This window comes from Sturnira hondurensis, unplaced genomic scaffold (assembly GCF_014824575.4).
Source record: "Sturnira hondurensis isolate 20B ecotype Veracruz unplaced genomic scaffold, ASM1482457v3 Scaffold0013559, whole genome shotgun sequence".
NCBI lineage: Eukaryota > Metazoa > Chordata > Mammalia > Chiroptera > Phyllostomidae > Sturnira > Sturnira hondurensis.
This window is the reverse complement of record NW_028086190.1, coordinates 516,081-538,221: the sequence shown is the minus strand read 5'-3', so window position 1 is coordinate 538,221 and position 22,141 is coordinate 516,081. Positions and strand designations below refer to the sequence as shown.

At 36.7% G+C, this 22,141-nt stretch overlaps 1 protein-coding gene across 1 annotated transcript in view; it reads left to right on the top strand.

Annotated features, from left to right (window-relative positions):
• Window positions 1-22,141, top strand: part of FOCAD (focadhesin) — a 330,364-nt gene that overhangs the window by 148,364 nt on the left and 159,859 nt on the right. Inside the window, exons 12-15 of the mRNA XM_037061968.1 lie at window positions 2,970-3,074; window positions 3,477-3,578; window positions 4,112-4,242; window positions 6,447-6,573. Of these exons, the coding sequence (XP_036917863.1) occupies window positions 2,970-3,074; window positions 3,477-3,578; window positions 4,112-4,242; window positions 6,447-6,573 (465 nt within the window). The remainder of the gene's footprint in view (window positions 1-2,969; window positions 3,075-3,476; window positions 3,579-4,111; window positions 4,243-6,446; window positions 6,574-22,141) is intronic.

Here is a 22,141-nt window from a genome sequence, read left to right as displayed (position 1 = left end):
AGAGCCCCAGCAATTGTTAAAAAATCATAAATTCTGGCTGTGTCTTGTTGGTCTTTAGCCGTTATATACATAGCTCTAAATACTACCCTCACGTAATGTGGTCAGGCTCATTAATGAATTAATTTTTAACTGTTACATTTTTGTTGGTAGGGTTAAGATTTTTTCCTTCTTGAAACTGATTTAAAGTAAATGCTTTCTAAGTTAAGGAATAGGATGTCTAAGATTACAGCATATAAGAGAAGTTCAAGTTTCTGAGCAAAAAAAAAAACTGAAATGCATTCTAAGAAAAATAAAATTTTTGTGTATTCAAGTAGTTTCTTGCTCATAGTAGGTATTCATTCAATAATTTTGAATGGAATTTTAAAAATAAAAATAGCTTTGCTGTGGCCAGTGTGGCGTATAGGTGGTTGGATCGTCATCCTGTAGACTGAGAGGTCACAAGTTTGAATCCCAGTCAGGGCACATAACAAGGTTAGGTGGGTTTGAGCCCTGATTGGAGTGCATACAAGAAGGTAGCCAATTGATGTTTTGTTCTCACATCGACGTTTTCTCTCTCTGTCTCTCTCTCTCTCTTTCCCTTTTCCCCCTCTTCCTCTCATTCTCTGTAAAAGCAATGAAAAAATGTCCTCCGGTGAGGATAAAAAAGTTTTTACATAAAAATTGTTTATTAAGATATAATTTATGTGTCACATAATTAGATCACAGTGTGCTCTACAGTGACTTTTAGTATATTTACAGAGTTGTGCAAACATAATTTAGAATAATTTGAGAACATTTTTATCTCTTTTCCAAAGAAACATTGTACCCATTAGCAATCCCACCTAATTTTTTCTGCAGATTCCTAATCCTAAGCAATTACCCTTTATAATTAGAGTTTTGTAAATAGATTTGTCTATTCTTGATATTTTGTATAAATGGAATCATACAATAATTGGTCTTTTTTTGACTGGCTTATTTCACTTCACATAATATTTTCAAGTTTTATCCATATTCCTTTTCCTTTTTATGGCCAAATAACATTACATTGTATGGCTGTACTACATTTTATTTATTCATTCATCAGTTGATGGACATTTTGGATTGTTTCTGCTATTTGGCTCTTCTGAATTATGCTGCATGAACATTTACATTGAAGTTTTGTGTGGATACATGTTTTTCTTTTTGGTAGATCATATGTTAATTCTCTTTAACCATTTGAGAAAGTCCCAGACTGTTTTCTGAAGGGTTTGCACCACTTTATGTTTTCACTAGCAGTGTGTGAAGGGCTCAATTTCTCCACATGCATGTTTACACTCACTATTGTCTGTTTTTTTGATAATAGGCATTCTGTTGGGTGTGAAGTTGTATATCATTCTGGTTTTGATTTTTATTGAAGTCAAGGCTAATGATGGTTGAGTATCTTTTTGTCTCTTTATTGGCCATTTATCTTCAGAGAAATATCTATTTAGCTTCTTTGCTCTTTTAAAATTGGGTTATTTTTCCTCTTATTATTGAGTTACAAGAATTCTGTATTTATGCTGGATACAAATTCCATATTAAATACATGATTTGCAAATGTTTTTTCCCATTTTAAGGGTTGTCTTTTTCTTTATAGTATCTTTTGACAAATATTTTTAACTTAATTAAATCTGTGTTTTCCTTTTGTTGCTTGTAATTTTGTTGTCACATCTGAAAAAGGCTTCGACTAACCTACGGTCACAGAAATTTATTCGTATAGTAGTTACATGTGAATTTGCGACTATGTGGGAAGCTGATGGGTTCTTTTAGGGTCAACTGTATTTTTCTGAAGTCATACTTTTAGATCTTACATTTTGCTCTAAAATCTATTTTGAGTTCACATACACATGTGGAGTAAGGGATCCAAATTTATTCTTTTGCATGTAAATATCTGGTTGTTGAAGCCCAGCACCAGTTTTCAAAGAGCCTTTTCTTTTCCCAGTGTGTTTTCTTTGTATTTTTGTCTAAAATCAATTGAGCATAAATATAAGGATTTATTTCTGGACTCTTGAGGTTTTTTCTTTATGGATCTATATTTTTATTTTTATACCAGTACCATACTGCGGCTTTATAGTAAAATTTGAAATTGGGAAGTTTGAATTCTCAGACTTTGTTCTATTTTTTTAAAGATTATTTTGGCTAGTTAGTTTTGTTGATTAGATTCTACTTGTAGGTGACATCGGGATTGACAGTGGGAATGAGAGGTGGGGTGAGTGGGTGGAGGGGGCCAAAAGAGGAAATTTGGGGACACCTGTAGCAACAAAAACAATAAAATAAAAAGGAAAATAAATCCTCACGTTAAAAAAATAATGAAAAATAAAAAGTGTTTTGGCTATTTGGGGCCCCTTTCTGTTCAATATGAATTTTACAATTACTTCCTTATTTTTGCCAAAGATGGCAGCTGGTGTTTGAGTAGGGATTGCACTGAGTCCATAGATCTACTTGGGAAATATTACTATTTTAACGTTAGTAAGTCTTCTGACCCACAGATGAATTGCTTTTCTCATTTCACTATGTTATGCATAGTGATTGAAATGGGACCTTACTTACTAACCCTTTCCACCTTACGACTGATTTTAAGCATTTCATATTAGAATAACATAACTGAATATTTCAATATGTGGAATTATTTTATTATTTATATATCCTAAGTATTAGCTGCTCATTAGAACTGTAAATTTTGGGGGGACAGTAAATATCTTAACTAACTTTGTGTTGCTGAGAGTAAATATATCGTATCATAGTTGTTTAAGGAAAAAAAATCACATTATTTTTATTGGTGTTTGGAAGCTAATTTTAAGAGAATATTAGTGGTACTATAAAATTACCATTAACACATTGCTAACTTAGTTTTTAATCTTCCAGTTTATGTATAATTTATATTTATTTTACTCCTCTGAATAAAAATGAAATAATTGCTCTATAGATTGATTCATAAGGCATAGTTAATATCTTCTTTAAATTCCCTTTAGGTACCAAATTTGATTCCAGTTTTGATGTTCAAATTGGGAAGACCACTGGAACCTGTATTATACAATGATATCTTATATACTTTACCTGCACTTGGTGTTCACAAGGTTTGTATATTAACCAATTTACTTCAGGGCAAAAAGAAAGTAAGGCATGAGTAATGCATTTTATTTGGTTGTAATTATATGAAATTTTGAGTCCTTAATTTTGCTGTGATTACTACTTCCCTTGTTGGGCCAAAAGTATTTATTAAAATTGGTAAAAAATTCTTTTAAATCAATAGCCAAGTTTTTCCATTGGCTATTATCTGAAGTAAGGTCTTCATGTTCTCAGGATTGGTAGGTAACCCTTCCTAAGGATATCCCCAACCTTTGAGAAGATGGGTAAGAGTATAGTAAGCTTCCATGTAGGTCTTTATTTCATAATAAAGGGCTTTAAAAATCTCTTGGTAACTTTGGGATTATCTACATTTACAGTTATGAAACCTAAATTTTAAAAACATTTCCTAGGTGTGCATAGGACAAATTCTACGAGTAATCCAGCTTCTGGGAACCACCCCACAACTGAGGGCTGTCACTTTACGCTTGTTGACATCTTTGTGGGAGAAGCAGGTGAGCTCAGACATATACTTGTGTGAGTATTAAACACGTTTCTTTCAGTGAAGGAAACTAATTTGCATCATTATGTGTGATAGGACTTTGATATCGTAGTACAGTGTGACATCAGTGATTGCATTTGAGAAATTTTGATTTAGCCTGACGCCTTTGATCAGTAATGCAGTCAGTTGTGATTGACTCTCAGAGAGAAACTGAGAATAGAAAATTAATCTTATTTCTTTAATTCTGAAAGTTAGTTTTCCATTTGTGTGGAAAAAGTAACAGAAATATGATTGTAAGTGATTAGAGCCTTTGTCATTAGGGTTTGATTTAGCCACTTTTTTCTTGTTTTATGAGATGAACAGTACATAGGACTGTAAGAAATCCCTAGCAATCACAACAGCATTCTTCTCTGCTGATTAGAAGAAATACATTATAATTTGCAATGCAGATGGGAAATTGGAAGATGAAAATGCTGCATAAAAGTAGATAATGATTATTCAACTCAAATTGAGAAATTCCTTTTTTTTTTGAAATTGTCTTGGTAGGATCGTGTCTATCCTGAACTGCAGCGGTTCATGGCCATGTCTGATATGCCCTCTCTGTCTGTGGGCAAGGAAGTCCAGTGGGAAAAACTGATTGCTAAAGCAGCATCGATCAGAGACATATGTAAGCAAAGGTAAGATGTGCTTAATTAACCCTTGGGAACGTATACCACGATACTATGATTTTGCATTTATTTTTTTATTTGCAAGCAAGCCTTTAGGAAAGATAAGCAGAAAATACTTGATTAATATTTTAATTTTCAATTTAAGGTTTTGGATGCTAAAATTTAGTAATATTGGAAAATAACTTTGGGAAGCAAGTATGTCTTTTAATTTCAGGCCTAGTCGTATGGCTGATCTAGCTTTATAGGATATTTATATCTTTTTTTCGGATAGCAGTTTAGAATGATAATAAAACATGATATATATTTCTATTTTCTCTATATAAATCATTGAAACCTAAGCAGTTTTGTCAAAAATTGAATATTCATTCCTAGAGATTTTTGTTTGAAGGAGTGAAGCAAGACCTTCTAGTTTACACATTCTTTGTAGAGGGAAATCAAACTGTTCTTACATTCTCCCTATGTTATGTCTGATTTTTATCTAGTTGTAATTGGGAAGACCTTATTTGTGATTCATTGCATGGAATTAATTATTAGGAATTATTATAAGGAAGGACATGATCTGGAATTTCCATGTGAACTATAAGGCTTAGAAAAACAGGCAGCTATTAGGGAGATGACTCTGCTGTTCCAGAGGACGGACTGATAAACAGGAAGGAGGGGACAAGACTGCAATAACACTAGGCGAAGCTCCAGTTTGCCGGAGTTTTTCTTTTCTTTAAGAGAGTAAGGTAAAAATATTTAGGGAGGAAATAGATTTGACACATTTGAAATGAGCTATAATTCTGCCATTCCATATGTTTAGTCACTGCACTGTAGAATTCCTGGGACCATCATTGCATTTGTCAATACTGACCCTCTGAGTGTCTTTCCTTAATGTTGTGTGATGAATGGGTTGGCCCAGGTGCTGATGGCATGGATGATTCCTGTTTCAAGTAAAATCTCGGATCAGAATATATCTAAGCCTCAGCAGTTCTGGCTCTGTTCTAAGCTTCAGCTTTCTGGCAACACAAAAATGACTTCAGCCTTAAAGTTCTACCCATGGGGACATAATACCTGAGAGTTTGGATGCTCTTGAGATATTGGCATGGAAAAGATTTAGAGGTGAGAGATTACTATCTGACACTTTAATTTTGCATTCATAAAGCTCTGCTCAGGAGAGGTTAAATATGGGACCAGATCAGGGTCTACTAAGAAGTTACTCAGTGTTCCTTTCAATTACCACCTCAAGATCTGTCAAATTTTCCCATTTTGGAAAATGACTTTCGTTTGTCAGTGAAAGTATAGAATCCAGTCAGGCAACTTCCTCAGTTGATATTTTGTTAACTAGGGAAAAGTATTATTATATCACTGCAGGGTTACAAAGAACGCAGAGGATGGACCTGAGCATTTCCTTATGCAGTTGAAAGCATCGTGGGGAGAGAGCACAGTATATGTAGCATTGAGAGGACCACAATATATGTAGCACTGAGAGGAGAGGAATGTGGGAGGAGGAAGGGTGAGTGAATTCAGCACAGTGCTTGGGTAGGTGTTTCATCAGTTATAATTCATATTACTATTTTTTATCATCATCTTCATCAGCATTGTGATAGGTATAGCCATGTTAGCTAGTATCACTACTGTAACAGATCATCTGCTGTCCAGTACCCACGTCCGTAGCCAGTGTCTGATACCTGAGCACCTTCTAGGTAGGGCTGGCTCTCTTCTTACTGATAATATGAGTAAGTTCCTTTCACCATTATACCCTTGAAATTTTGTCAATTCAAACAACTTATACTTTAGGGAGAATACTATTTAATGTCTTTGGATAATATTTCTTTTTTAAAAAAATATTTATTTATCTTTAGAGGGGAAGGGAAGGAGAGAAATATCAATGTATGGTTGCCTCTCGTGAGTCCCCTGCTGGGAACTGGCCTGCAACCCAGATATGTGCCCTGACTGGGAATTGAACCGCGATCGTGTGGTTCGCAGGCCCACACTTAATCCACTGAGCTACACCAGCCAGGATAATATTTCTATATCAAAAATGAGCCTTAACTTAAAGCAAAAATGATGATGATGAAAATCTTTGAAGAAAAATATATGGTGTTGTTATATAAGGGTCAGTATTTAGTAGGCACAAGGGTAAAGGAAAGCATTAATGCTTTTGGTTCAAGCAAAAGACAAGGGAGTGGTACTGTAGCTCTCTGGCTGCAATCTTCTTTCACTTCCTGCAGGCCGTATCAACACGGTGCAGATATGTTGGCTGCTATCTCCCAGGTGTTGAATGAGTGCACCAAGCCTGATCAAGCTACTCCAGCAGCCTTGGTGTTACAAGGTCTTCACGCTCTCTGCCAAGCTGAGGTAGGCTTTTAAAAAAATTTACTGGCATGACATTGGTTAATAGAATTATGTAGGTTTCAGGGGTATAGTTCTATATAATAGATCATCAGTATATTGTATTGCGTGTTCATCATCCCAAGTCAAATTTCTTTTCATCACCTTTTATCCTCCCTTCACCCTCTCCTACTTCCCCCACCCCCCTGAAGTAGGCTTTTTTTTGGATTGGTGTGTATGATTTCCAAACAACTTATATACAAGGTCTATTAGTTACAAGAATGTAAGATTAGATTCAAGTAACTGAACGTTTGAATATTCATTCCCAGATTTTTGGTTGCAGGACTGAAAGTAAGACCTTCTACTTTAGACATCCTCTGCAGAGGGTAGCCTTGAATTATATGGTTATATACCCATACTCTGGAGAGGCTTATTTATTCTCTATTTTTGTTAATATAGAAGGGGATGTTTTGCTTATAGGAGAACTCTTGAATATGTTTGCTTCTTAGTTTTGTGATTAGATAGCCTTACAAACAGACAAGTTGAGGAAATTGGCATCTGCTAGTGGTAGTTTTATAGCCAGAAAAAAAATTACTGAAGACTAGCAAATGAAGCTTTCTTTCCTAGTGATAAGATTGGATGGATCGATGTTAGAACTCAACTTCTACATCATTTTCTGAGTTTTACACAATTCCCAAAATTATAGCACAGCAGAGTATCTTTACTGTTTTGGGGAAATGTGGTAATTACATCAGTGATAATTCATTGATTATACTTTGGTTTATGACAGTGAACACAATTGTAGTTTTGTTACTGAACAGCAGGTGGGGTCCTGCTGCCTGCTGCCCACCACCACCCTCTAGGCAAAATTCCGGAGGCAAAAAGATTTGATGATAAAGAAAAGGAGTCTTTATTCAAAAGCTACACAATTTTGGAATAATGGTTTTCCACGTGCATTAGTCACTTAAGTCTATATATTAATTAAGGCTAAAATCTTTAACTCGTTAGTTACATTTTAATTACTTAAATCTATCAATTAAGGGTAAACTCTAACTCTTTAGTTATACCCTTAATCACTTAACCTTCTCAATTAAGACTAAACTCTTTAATTCTTTAGTTTCCCTATCATTCCCCCTGTTACTTTTTAATTGTCTTATTTCTATAGGATTAGTATACAAACTAAACAACATAAGATACAAAAGCCACACAATTTTGGAAGAATGGCAGGCTTCTGCCTCAGAGCCTGTCCCCTCTGGGACACCTGAAGAAGAATAACCCTGCCAGGTCAGACCTGTCCTGGGCTGTGCCCGGAGTTTCTTCTCCCATCCCAAATACTGTCTTTTGGGAAATGCAGGCAGCTGCAGCACAATCCTCAAGGAAGAGAGCCAGAGAGCCAGACTCTGCCCTTCTTTTATTGTAAATCTTCTGGCCCATAATTCCACGTGCTTCAGAGATACTCAGCTTCTCAGCTAATCCCACCCTAGAATGCTGATCTTTACCTCAGGCAACCCCCTACTGTGGCGCCTCTCTACTACTCCCCAGTTATCTGATCAGATCTCTGTATCAGTTTTTTTATAGAGTGAGACTAAGTAGAATTCTTTTAGCTTATGATAATTATTGTGGATTTGATGATAATGGATATAGTTTAATAACGTAAGCAGTGACTGTATACAGTGTTTATAAGCTCATGTCCCTGGGCTAAGTAAGCATTTTTCATTTATGCTCTTCAACTCTGCAATATAGGGATTATAACAGCATTTTATCACTGAAGAAAATGTAGGTTAGGAGTTTACTCAGGGTCTGGGTATAAGAGGAAACTAATGCTCTTTTGGGTAAACAGTTATTTTCGCCAGCGTCATCACACGCCTGCTAGAGTAAGAAACTGATGTTGAGGAACTGATGCATACGAAAGGTGGGGTTTTCATTGCCCAGACATTGGCAAAGTTTTCAGGGTTCCTGTCAGAGCACTATTGTAGCAGGGAAAATACTGCACCTTACCAGGGACTTGTATTTTATTACTTCAATTCCAGTCATCTAGAATTGGGAAGTATCACTTTAATAATTGTTATTTTCATAAAACCTGATTTTTAAGTGTGTTTTAAGAGAAGTTTTGAGAGAAGAAAGAATTTCATATCAGTCCCTCCAAAAGGTGGTTGCTGTCACCATTTTGGAGTATTTCCTCTTCACTATTTTTTCCAAACAGGAATCAATTTATTTCTGAAATTAACTTTTCCCCCTAACGAATAGTAATTTTGTCATATTGGGTCTCTAATTTCTTCTTTTTTTTTAATTTTAATTTTTATTTAATTTGTGTTCAAGTACAGTTTTCTGTCTTATCTTCCCAGCCCTGCCCTCCCCAGTGCTCCCCACCTCTGCCCTCAACCTTAATTATTGTCCATGTGTCCTTTTATACTTGTTCATGAGAGTCCATCCCCTTTTCTCCTATGATTCTCTACCCTCTCCCCTCTGCACCCTGTCAGCCTGTTCCGTATTTGAGTGTCATTGGTCATATTTTGCTTGCTTGACTGTTTTGTTGTTTACATTCCTGTTAACGGTGAGATCATATGGTATTTGTCTTTCATCGCCTGGCTTATTTCGCTCAGCATAATGCTTTCCAGTTCCATCCATGATGTTGCAAAGGGCAGGAGCTCCTTCTTCCTTTCTGCAGCATAGAATTCCATTGTGTAAATGTACCATAGCTTTTGGATCCATTCATTTACTGATGGGTACCTAGGTTGCTCCCAACACTTGGCTATTGTAAGTTGTGATGTTATGAATATTGGGGTGCATAGGTTCTTTTGGATGGATGCTTCAGGGTTCTTAGGATATACTCCTAGTAGTGGAATTGCTGGGTCAAAAGGCACGTTCATTTTTAGTTTTCTTAGAAAATTCCATACTGCTTTCCATAGTGTTTGTACCAGTCTGCAATCCCACCAACAGTGAACTATTGTCTCCTTTTCCCCACAACCTCTCCAGCACTTGTTGTTTGTTTCTTTGTTTATGATAGCCATTCTGACTGGTGTAAAGTAGTATCTCATTGTGGTTTTAACTTGCATCTCTCTGATAGCTAGCGATATCGAGCATCTTTTCATGTGTCTCTGGATCCTCTGTATGTCCTCCTTGGAGAAATGTCTGTTCAAGTCCTTTGCCCATTTTTTAATTGGGTTCTCGTCGTCTTTGAGTGGAGTTGAGTGAGTTCTTTGTATATTTTGGAGATTAAACCTTTGTCTGAGATATCATTGGTAAATATGTTTTCCCAAGCTGTTGCTTCTCTTTTTATCTTGATACTGTTTTCCTTAGCCATGCAGAAGCTTTTAATTTTGATGAGATCCTATTTGTTTATTCTTTCCTTTATGTCCCTTGTTCTAGGGGACGTATAAGTAAAAATACTGCTGCTTGGAATATCTGAGATTTTCCTGCCAATGTTCTCCTCTAGGACTTTAATGGTGTCACGGCTTATATTTAAGTCTTTTATCCACCTTGAATTAATTTTGGTGTATGGTGTAAGTTGGTGCTCGAATTTCATTTTCTTGCATGTAGCTGCCCAGTTCTCCCAACACCATTTGTTGGAAAGGCTATCTTTACTCCATTTCATGTTATTGGCCCCTTTGTGGAATATTAATTGACTGTATAGAGTTGGGTTTATTTCTGGGCTCTCTGTTCTGTTCCATTGGTCTATGTGCCTGTTTTTATGCCAGTACCAGGCTGTTTTGATTACAGTGGCCTTGTAATACAGTTTGACATCAGGTATCGTGATTCCCTCCTACTTTGTCCTTCTTTCTTAACATTGCAGCTGCTATTCAGGGTCTTTTATGGTTCCATATAAATTTTTGAAGTGTTTGTTCTATGTCTGTGAAATATGCCATTGGTACTTTAATAGGTATTGCATTGAATCTGTAAATTGCTTTGGGTAGTATGGACATTTTGATGATGTTAATTCTTCCAATCCATGAACATGGTATATGTTTCCATTTGTTTGTGTCTTCCTTGATTTCTTTCTTCAGTGTTGTGTAGTTTTCTGCATACAGGTCTTTTACCTCCTTGGTGAGGTTTATTCCCAGATATTTTATTTTTGTTTTTGCTATATCGAATGAGATTTTTTTCTTGATTTCTGCTTCTGCTGTTTCATTGTTGATATACAATAATACTTTTGATTTCTGGATATTGAATTTGTATCCCGTTGTTTCGCCAAATTCATTTGTTAGTTCGAGCAGTTTTTTGGTAGAAGCTATAGGATTTTCCATGTATACTATCATGTCATCTGTAAACAATGCCAGTTTTGTTTCCTCCTTTCCGATTTGGATGCCTTTTATTTCCTTTTCTTGTCTGATCGCTGTGGCTAGCACTTCTAGTACTATATTGAATAGAAGTGGTGAAAGTGGGCAACCTTGTCTTGTTCCTGATCTTAGTGGAAAAGCTTTTAGTTTTTGCCCATTGAGCATGATGTTTGCTGGAGGTCTTTCATATATGGCCTTTATTATATTGAGGAATGCTCTCTTTATTCCCTCTTTGCTGAGCACCTTTATCATAAATGGATGTTGTACCTTATCAAAAGCTTTTTCAATGTCTATTGACATGATCATGTGGTTTTTGTCTTTGGTGTTATTTATGTGGTGTATTACATTTATTGATTTGTGAATATTGAACCATCCTTGCATCCCTGGGATGAATCCCACTTGGTCGTGGTGTAGGATCTTTTTGATGTATTGTTGGATGCGATTTGCCAATATTTTGTTGAGGATTTTAGTGTCTATGTTCATCAGCGATACTGACCTGTAGTTTTCTTTCTTTGTTGTGTCTCTATCTGGCTTTGGAATTAGGATGATGCTGGCTTCATAAAAAGAGTTGGGGAGATTTCCCTCCTTTTGGATTTTTTGGAGTAGTCCGTGAATAATAGGGATTAGCTCTTCCTTAAATGCTTTGTAGAATTCTCCTGTGAAACCATCTGGTCCAGGGCTTTTGTGTGACTGGAGTTTTTTGATTACTGCTTCAATTTCATCCGCTGTTATTGGCCTCTTCAGGTTTTCTGCTTCTTTTTCATTGAGTTTTGGAAGATTATATTTTTCTAGAAATTTGTCCATTTCACCTAGGTTTTCCAATTTCTTGGCATACAGTTCTGCATAGTAATTTCTTACAATCCCTTCTATCTCTGTGGTATCAGTTGTAATCTCTCCTCTTTCATTTCTGATTGTGTTTATTTGTGTCCTCTCTCTTCTCTTCTTAATGAGCCTACTTAAAGGTCTGTCTATTTTGTTTATCTTTTCAAAAAACTAACTCCTGGATTCATTGATCCTTAGACTTGTGCTTTTAGTTTCTATGTAATTTAATTCTGCTCTGATCTTGTTTATTTCTTTCCTTCTACTTGCTCTGGGCTGTTTTTGTTGTTGTTCCTGGAGTTCTTGGAGGCATCGGGTTAGGTTGTTTGTTTGAAATGTTTCTATCTTCTTAGGCAAGCCTGTATTGCTATGAACTTCCCTCTCAGGACTGCCTTCACTGTGTCCCATAAGTTTTGGGTTGTTGTGAGTTCACTTTCATTAGTTTCGAGAAGTTTTCTAATTTCTTCCCTAATTTCAATCTTGACCCATTTGTTGTTTAGTAGCATACCATTCAGTCTCCATGATTTTGGGTGTTTTGGGGTTTTTCCTGTGGGGTTGGTTTCCAATTTCAGTCCCTTGTGATCAGAGAAAATGCTTGGTATGATTTCAGTTTTCCTGATTTTTTTGAGACTCGTTTTGTGCCCAACATGTGGTCTATCTTTGAAAATGTTCTATGTGCATTTAAAAAGAATGTATATTTAGCTTCTTTGGGATGGAGGTCTCTATATATATCAATTAGGTCCATTTCATCTAGGGTGTCATTTAATGCTGCAATATCTTTGTTGATATTTTGTTTGGGAGATTTGTCCATTTTAGACAGTGGGATGTTAAAATCCCCTACTATAATTGTCGCACTGTCAATATCTTTCTTGAGGTCCTCTAGGATTTTCTTTATATATTTGGGTGCTCCTATGTTGGGTGCATATATATTTACAATGTTTATGTCTTTTTGGTGAATTCTTCCCTTGAGTATTATGAAGTGACCTTCTGGGTCTGTCTTTATGACCCTTTTTTTGAAGTCAATTTTGTCTGATATGAGAATTGCTATCCCGGCTTGTTTTTCTTGTCCATTTGCTTGGAAAATTTGTTTCCAGCCTTTCACTTTTAGTCTGTGATGATCTTTGACCTGAGGTGGGTCTCTTGTAGGCAGCATATGTGTGGGTCATGCTTTCTTAACCATTCAGCTATTCTATGTCGTTTAATTGGTGCATTTAATCCATTTACGTTTAAGGTTATTATTGAAAGGTACTTATTCATTGCCATTTATATACCTGTGTTCCTCTCCATCTCTCTCTTTTCCTTCCTTTCCTTAAAGCAGCCTTTTAATATTTCTTGTAGAGCTGGTTTGGTGGAGGCATATTCTTATAGACTTCTTTTGTCTTGGAAGCTCTTTATTTGGCCTTCTATCTTGACTGAGAGCCTCGCTGGGTATAGTAGCCTTGGTTGTAGGCCTCTGTTTCTCATTACTTGGAATATTTCTTGCCATTCTCTTCTTGCTTGGAATGTTTCCTTTGAGAAGTCAGTAGCCAACCTTATTGGGACCCCCTTGTATGTTACTTCCTTTTTCTCCCTTGCTGCCTTTAGGATTCTCTCTTTGTCTTGGAGGTTTGCCATTTTAATGATGATGTGTCTTGCAGTAGGCCTCTTTGGGTTCCACCTGATTGGGACTCTGTGATTCCTGAATTTGTGTGAGTTTCTCTCTCCTCAACTTAGGAAAATTTTCCATTACTACTCTTTCAAGTAGGTTTTCTATCCCTTGTTCTTGTTCTTCTCCTTCTGGTATTCCTATTATTCCCATATATTACATTTCATACTTTGTTGCATTTCTCTTAAACTCTCCTCATTCTTTCTGAATCTCTTTTCCATTTCTTGGTCCATCTGGGAGATTCTTTTTACCCTGTCTTTGATCTTGCTTATTCGGTCTTCCACTTCATCGATCCTACTCTTCATACCTTCTACTGTGTTCTTCAGTTCAGAAATTGTATTCTTCATTTCCTCTTGGCCTTTGCTGATGGTTTCCATTTCCTTTTTCATGTTGGTATATTTTGCAGAGAGTTCATTGTAGCTCCCCTGTAGTTTCTGGTATTTCGTTGTAAGCTCTTTGAATTTCCTGATAACCAGTGCTTTGAATTCAATATCTGATAGTTGACTTGCCTCTATTTCATCTAACATTCTTTCTGAGACTTCCTCCTTTTCTTTCATTTGGGGACTGTTTCTTTGTCTTCCCATTGTTTGTGTGGCTCTTCTTGTTGATCTCAGCTTCTGAAATTAATCTGTTCTGGTTCCCGGGGTTTAAGGTGTGAACTTCTGTCGTAGTATACCTGTGAGATTCAGTGGTGCACTCTCCTGCAGGTATCTTGGTGTTCTTCACTTCCATCTACTCTTCTTGTTGCTTTCCAGCTGGCCAAAATTTTTCTTCTGTTCTCACTAACTGCAGCAGCCTGAGGGGCTGGGTAGGGAGGAAACTGGTGACTGGCTCTCTTCCAGGGTCCTTGCTAGTAGCCTGAGGCTCCCAGTGTCTGTGGCAGACCCGGCTCTGACCCCAAGCTACAGGGAACGCACCGGCGACTCTCAGTTCTCCCAAGCCGGCAATCACAGCCTGACTCCATGGGTTATCAGAGCTCTCTCGCTTGCTTCCCAATGCCCACTCCTCTCTCTGCCACTACAGGCAAACCAATCTCTCCTGGTGTTTTCCTTCCAGTCTGCGCCCTGCCAGATAGTGAGGGTGCCAGTGACTAGTTCTCTCCCAGGGTTATTGTTGCCCTCCCTCGGCTTTCAGAGACCAAGGTGGCCTGGTGGAGGGCCTGCAGCCTCTGCACTGCTCCCTCGTACCTTGTTCATCTGCGGTCGACTCCTCTCCTCAACCTCTGGTCATTCAGTGTCCGCTACACTCTCTGGAGTCCTGCCTTCCTATATGCTGGGTCCCTATTAGCTATCCGCTGTGCTTCTCTGCAAATCAGCCCGGTTTTTCTCCGGCGTATGGAGGGAAGCGAAATCCTTTGTCCTGCTCTGCCACCATCTTCTGACAACCCCCCGGGTCTGTAATTTCACTGTGTTCCTCTAAGGCTCTGTTTTCTGTTGATGCTCATTAACTCATAAGAGATTCTCAGAGTGTAGTTCCATGTTTTGTCATTCTATTTCTCTAAGATAATCATTGTAGTTTTTACTAGAGATATGAAAAATGTTCTCTAGTGTGGTAGAAAGCATATTTTTTATGTGGTCATGGGACTATACCTGATAAAGTACATTTATTGGTGTATCCTGTCTAATTTTCTTCACCTCCTGAGTCTCTATTTCTTGAAATTAGGGTAAAATGGTATTACACACACACACACACACACACACACAAACTAGCATGTGGCTGGTGTGGCTGTGGATTGAATGCTGGCCTGGGAGCCAAAGGATCATCAGATCAATTCCCAGTCTGGGCACATGCCTGGGTTGCAGGTCAGGTCCCTAGTAGGGACTGCTCGAGAGGCAACCACACATTGATATTTTTTCCCTCTCTTTCTTTCTCCCTTCCCCTCTCTGAAAAAAATTAAAATAAAAAAAAGAAAAAAAAAGACCTTGCATAATTTGTGCCCCTGTAGGTGTTCTTTAAATGTTGAACTCGATTGTGAAAAATTGTTACATAATTGGATGTAGTCAATGCCATCAGGAAGGTTTTAAGTAGTTTGTTTTTTTTAATCTTTCTCTTAAAACTCACATAATGATAGTGTCTTAATTTCTTTCTTCAGATAGTATCCTATCCCGTCACCACTAAGGAAGCTCTTGGTAGTGGTTTCTATACTTAACAGAGGTCGTTATGGATTATTAAATATTTAGCCCCAGTCCATTTCCCTGATCCAAACTAGTACCTATAGTAATAATTTTGAGCCCAAGTTTATACTGTATTACTGTCTGAGGCTGTCTGGGCTGCTATACCAAAAATAATATAAATCAAATGGCTTATTAACAACAAACCTTTATTTCTAAGAGTTCTAGAGTATGGGAAGTCCAAGGTCAAGGTATGGGCGTATTCCGTGTCTGGTGTGGGCAAACTTCCTGGTTTGTAGATGGTCATTGTTCTCATAGGCAGTTGTCTTGTCACTAACGCCACACAGCAGAAGGCCCCAGATAGCTCTCTGGAGTTTCTTTATAAGAATACTAATCCCAATCACTACCCTTGTGAAAATCCTACCCTTGTGATCTAATCACCTTCCAGAGATCCCATCTCATAATACTATCATCATAGGGATTAGAATTTCGACTCACGGATTTAGGGATTTGGAAGGGGATATGAGTATTTATCCTATAGAACTACCTCACCTCTCCCATTCCATTTGTCCTGTAACGGAATTGAGGTGTCTTGTCTCTAAAGGAATTGGGGTGTTTTATTTAATAAACCCTATTTCTTTTTTTGATATTTCAATAATTGCTTGGTTAAAGGCATTTCTGATTCTCATTGTGTATCTCTCTCCCCATTCCTTCCCTCCTAAATGTTATGAAACCCAAAATCAAGATAATATTTTTATCAAAATTCACTTTTAAGAAACTTCAACTCAAATGGTGCAAATTCCCAATTCCCTTTGGTTTTTCATATTTAAATGTTTAATTGATTGAAATAAGAATTCAACATGTTGTCTTTCTAACAAATAGATTCTAGCCCCTTTAAATCTTTTTTTGTAATAAGGTAGACATTAAGTCATAAAACCATACCAGCAGTCAGTTAACTTTATTTTATTAAGAGGAAGACTTATTTTTTTATCCTATATTTTCATTTCTCTTTCTTGCTTAGAGGACGAATCCACTATTTTATTGATATTTATTAAAGATGAATATTGTTATTTATCATGTTTTCCTCATAGATATTACTAGTGTCCTGAGTTATGGAATTTGTTGAAACTGACTGCATCATTGTTAATTTTGATAACAAAAATATTCTCTGTTATGTTTGCTGATGAATAGTTTTATGTTCATCTGAATAAGTGGAAATAATCTATTCTCCCTTGAAGAGCATAGAAGGTAATAATATATCTTTCTGTTTTAAGCCTTTCCAAGCTTCTTTTGTGTATATTCATTAGTTGTGAAACTGCTGTTGTTATGTCCTGTGATGTGTGTTAAAGTTGTAAAATATACACAATTCAGAGGCTCTTGCCAGGTCACATTTACTAATTTTGAGGTAATCTTTTGGTTTTTTTTGCCAGTGTGCTATCCACAGGAGCCAGCATGCATTCTGTGAGGCTGTTTATTCTGTCTCCTAATTGATATCATGTGTGAAGCATCTCTAGCTGCCAAGAGTTTCAAGAATGAAAATATTCAGCATAGTCATAAATCTCTTTCCCAGGAGCATTTGGTAGTGATTTGTCTATTCACTACTCTTGAGATCCCTGACTATCAAATATAATTAAGAATACAAAAAGACAGCCTAAGACAAAGAAATTTTAAAACTCAGTAAGGGTAAGAGAATAGCCTATCTTTAAGAAAATACCTCAGTTGGAAAACCATATAAAATTGGATTTTACTGGGCTTTCCCATCCTTACCTTTGTATAAAAAGTAGAGCTCTTTTTTTTTTCTTTTTTTTAAGGTTGACAGTGGACTCTGCAGTTTTGAAAGTCACAGTCATGAAATTCATTTGTCCCTAGTAGGGTCAGATTAAGCCCACAACTAGTACTGCTTAATCATTTATCATGATCTCCAGGGAAAGATTCAAAGGATGGATACCATCTACATGCCGAGTGTGACAAGGTGAAGATTGTGTTTGCAATATGGTTTTCTTTGCCCCTACTTTACTAAACAAAAAATGGAGAGAGAAAGTTTTAGGTATCTTGGTTGACAGTAAAGACAAGAATGCAGTTGGCATTTTGGAATTGGAAAAGAGGCTTTTCTTTCCTTAACACTGTTGATATGTTGATTCAAGACTTGATAAATGTATATTTTATGCTGAACTACTTAAAAAATAGTGGTAATATTTCTTGTGTTCCTCATGTGAATTTGAATATTTTGTGATGGGGGATTAATTTTAAACTAACAAACAGGCTCTGGCAGTTTGTCACTTTTCCAGGTCAGCAGGCTAATAAATGGGGGGGGGAAAAAGTAGAGTAGACACGGGACTCCTCCGAGTCTGATGCTCTTATGTTACTCTGTCTTTCCTTTGAAAAGTGTGGGGATTGGAAGAAAGTAGTTTTATCCTCAAGTTGAAGGTTTGTCATTGTGAAAGAAAAATTTATATTTTTGCATTCTTCATTTTGTCATTCAGCTTTTTTCATCCCATTTAGTATAAAATTATGACTTCGAGAACAATTATCTCTCATTTTAAAAAGTTTTATAGAGATGTAATTCATGAACCATTTATTTCACCCATTTAATGTGTACAACTTAATGGTTTTTCGTATATTTACAGAGTTAAGCAGCCATCACCACAATCAGCTTCAGAACATTTTAATCCCCTTCCCTCCCCAATCCTGTACCTTTAGCTGTTGCCCCCAAGTCCCCTCTAGCTATAGGCAGCCACTAATCTACCTTCTGTCTCTATGGATTTTGCCTAGTCTGGACATTTCAGATAAATAGAATTATATAATATATTGCCTTTTGAGACTGGCTTATTTTACTTCACTCCAAGGTTCAGCAATGTTGCAGAATGTACCAATACTTTATTTTTATGGTTGAATAATATTCCATATGTTTATCCTACATTTTATGTATCCATCAGTTGATAGACATTTTTTTCTGTTTTTTTGCTATTACGAATAATCCTGCTCTGAACATTTATGTACAAGTTTTTGCATGGATATATGTTTTCATTCTGAGAGATATAATCCAGGAGTGGAATTGCTGGATCATATAGTCACTCTTTGTTTAACTGTTTAAGGAACTTCCGGAGTTTTTTTCCAACGTGGCCATATTGATTTACTTTTCCACCAGCAGTGTATGCAGGTTCTATGTTCTCCCTGTTCTCAGGAGCACTTGCTATTATCTGCTATTTTTTTTTTAAACTGTAGCCATTTTAGTGAGTGTGAAGTAGTATCACATGTGGCTTTGATTTGCATTTTCCTGATGACTAATGTTATTTAGCATTATTTCTTGTGTTTATGGACCACTTGGTATATCTTCTTGGAGAAATTCAGGTTCTTTTAGTATTCTCTTTTTTATTGCCTTTAACTTGCCTGGTCAGCCAAGTTTCGTTTAGTTCCTACAGGAACGATTATTAAAATAATTTCAACATCATGCTTCTAAGTAAAGGAAATCATAAGGATTTTTTTTTTTTATTTAAGGGCCTTTTACTACACAGAGCTTATCAGGCCATACAAAAGATCAGATAATGGCACATATGTTCTACTTTAATACTTTGTGTATAACTTTTTTTTGTTTTCATATGTAAGTAGTGCAATGCTTTTAGCTGTAGAACTCTTAAGTATCTATTGATGTACCAAGTGCTTTCTATATTTTAAAAGCTATATACTATAATTGTTATATTTGTTATCATTTAAACTTACTAAAATTCACTTGTCTGCAATAGGTACTATTTTCTCTGGGAGACTGACAGAGATTAAATAATTGCTCAAGTGATTCAGTTAAAATATGGCAGAGTCAGGATTCAAACTCAGGTCTGTCTATTCAAGGGCAATTTCCTAGGAACTCAAGATGTCAGATGTTGCATTCACCAACCGCGAGAACAAATGTCGGAGACTTTCGGGGTTCCAAAGATTTTACTTTATTGGCCAAGTTTAACCTGCTCAGGGGCAAACTCTCCAAAGTGTCCGGAGACACGGTGCCCGCAAGGGCTGCAAATGAGAGTCGTGCCAAACGCTTACAGGCTTAGGGTTTTATGGAGGCGCGCAAACAAGCTGGATACAGAAGCAGATGTGGCGGTTAGCGGTTGGCTCAGGGGCACAATAGGGTTACTGATTATTGGTGAGTTAACTCGGGCACTGGCTCGTGCTCCTTTACTTGATTGGTCAGTTGAGCTTGTGCACGGGGGCAAAATTTCCCTCCCTAGTGACTGTCCAGATGGCTATCTGCCTGACTAACCTTTGCTCTTAAACCACATCCTGGAACACACCCTGCTCTTCGGGCGTGTCCCGGAGCCTCTTTGCATTAGTTAGTAAAACACCTTTTGCTTCCTTACAGCTATGTTCTGGCTAGTTCCCCTTTGCCCTCAACATCAGAGGAGTAAGTGGAAGTACACTAACTGCCTTCCAGTACCAACCTGGGATTACAACTAAATGAAAGAAAAATTATCTTGAATAATCAACTGAACGCTAGTTGAAGAGAAGCTTAATAACCAAGAACAAATATAAGAAACCACTTTCACCACAGTGTGACTGGTAGGGAGTGTGGAGGTGTGAGAGGGCAGGTTGGGCTCCCATGGGCAATAGCTGAAGTTCCAGAGTGGTATTTCATCAGCTGGGGGTTTACACTTGAGAAGTGTGGGGTCTAAACCCCAAGCTGGGCTCCCCAGCCTATAGCACCAGGACTAGGAATGGAACTCAAACAACATCCAGCTATGGGAACCAGCAGGGTTTCTGCCAGCCAGAGAGAGATGTGGGGATATAGCCAAAGAAACTGAAAACACTAATTCGAATGAACGTAAGCACCTCTATGTTCTTTGCAATGTTATTTACATTCACTAAGATATGGAAGTAGATCAAGTGTCCATCAGTAAATGAGTGGATAAAACAACTGGGGGACATGTACACAATGGAATACTACTTGGCCATAAAAAAGAAAATTTACCCTTTGTAACAGATGGACCTAGAAAATATTATGCTAAATAAAAAAGTCAGAGGAAGACAAGTACCATATGATTTCAGTCATATGTGGCATCTAATGAACAAACTGAACTAACAAGCAAAATAGAGACAGACTCATAGATGGAGAGAAGGATGACAGCTAGTGGGAGGGGTGGTGGTTGGTGGGGGTGGAGAGATTGAGCAGAAAGGAAAAAAGGACTCAAGGATATGGACAACAGTGTTGTGATTGCTGAGGGAGGGGGATATAAGGGGACTAAATGGTGATGGAAAAATATAACAAAGGTTACATTTTAAAAAGCTACAATAAAAATCATAGAGTAAAAAAACAAAGTCAATTTCTTCTTTTTTTTTTTTAAAGATTTTATTCATTTATCTTAGAGGAGAAGGGAAGGAGAGAAATACCAATGTATGGTTGCCTCTTGTGCATCCCCTGCCGGGAACTGGGAACTGGCCTGCAACCCAGGCATGTGCCCTGACTGGGAATGGAACCACGATCCTGTGGTTCACAGGCCTGCACTTAATCTACTGAGCTACACCAGCCAGGGCTCAATTTCTTAATCATTGTTTTTTAATACAGCATTTTTGAGATATAAGTTACATACTTTCAATATGTGTGTTTGCTAGTCTTGATTGTATTTAGTTGATCATGTCATGTAGTATTGGAAAAATCATTTTGTGAGAATGACATTTAGACTCTTCTCATACTTTCTTTTCTTTTGTGATTGACTAATGCATGAAATTTTCTATTATTTAGGATTTATATTGAGATTATAATGAGAATAATGTTTTCATTATAAAATAGATTAATTTTCAGTGTTTTATGGATTATATATTAATTTTATATTTTAAACATGCATTAAAGTGATTTTATGCACCTTTTATTTTTTATAATATTTTTTATTTTTCCATTATAGTTAATATACAATATTGTATTTTTACAAGTGTACAACATACTGATTTGACATTTATATAACTTATAAATTGATCCCCCTAATAAGTCTAGTACTCATAACAATACATAGTTATTATAATATTTTTGACTCTATTTCCTATGCTGTACTTTATATCCCTGTGATTATTTTTATTTTTTAATTCTATTTTATTGAATATGCTATTACAGTTGTCCCAATGTTCCCCCCTTAGCCCTCTTTAGCACCCCTGACTCCCTCAGGCAATCCCCACACTATTGTTCATGTCCACGGATCATGCCTATAAGTTCTTTGTATGACCCTTCTAAAGACATTGTTTTTGTAGCATTACTTACTCATTTTTTATAAAGCTATTTTAATTTTTCCATATCCCTTCCATTGCATTTTTTACACATATTTTGCACTTTCCTTCTTCTCTCTATATATTTTGCTAGAAAGATTTTTTATTTTCTCCATATTCTAATGACATAATTACTTTTCATTAAGTGGAAGTATCATAAGTAATCAAATAATTCATTTTTTATTAGATTTTTAAGTTACTTCCCATTTTTCTTTTCTTATAGTCAATAATTTAAGAAGTACTTATAATAAAGTTTTTCCTTTCCTTTAGGTTATTTTCTTGACTGAGTATTTCAGAGTTTTAAGGGTATGATTTTATTAAATAGGTTATTTTTTCATAACTCTTCATGTTTACCTGGGCATGAGGGAGAGGTAGAATGTAGCAATTTGCACCTAAGTTTCCTCAGTATTACTAGTTACTAGTGAGAACAGTTGAATTGTGTCCCTACTTCAGTGAGTCTCGGGCAGAACTGCTTCTCGTGGTGACCATCCTGCTTG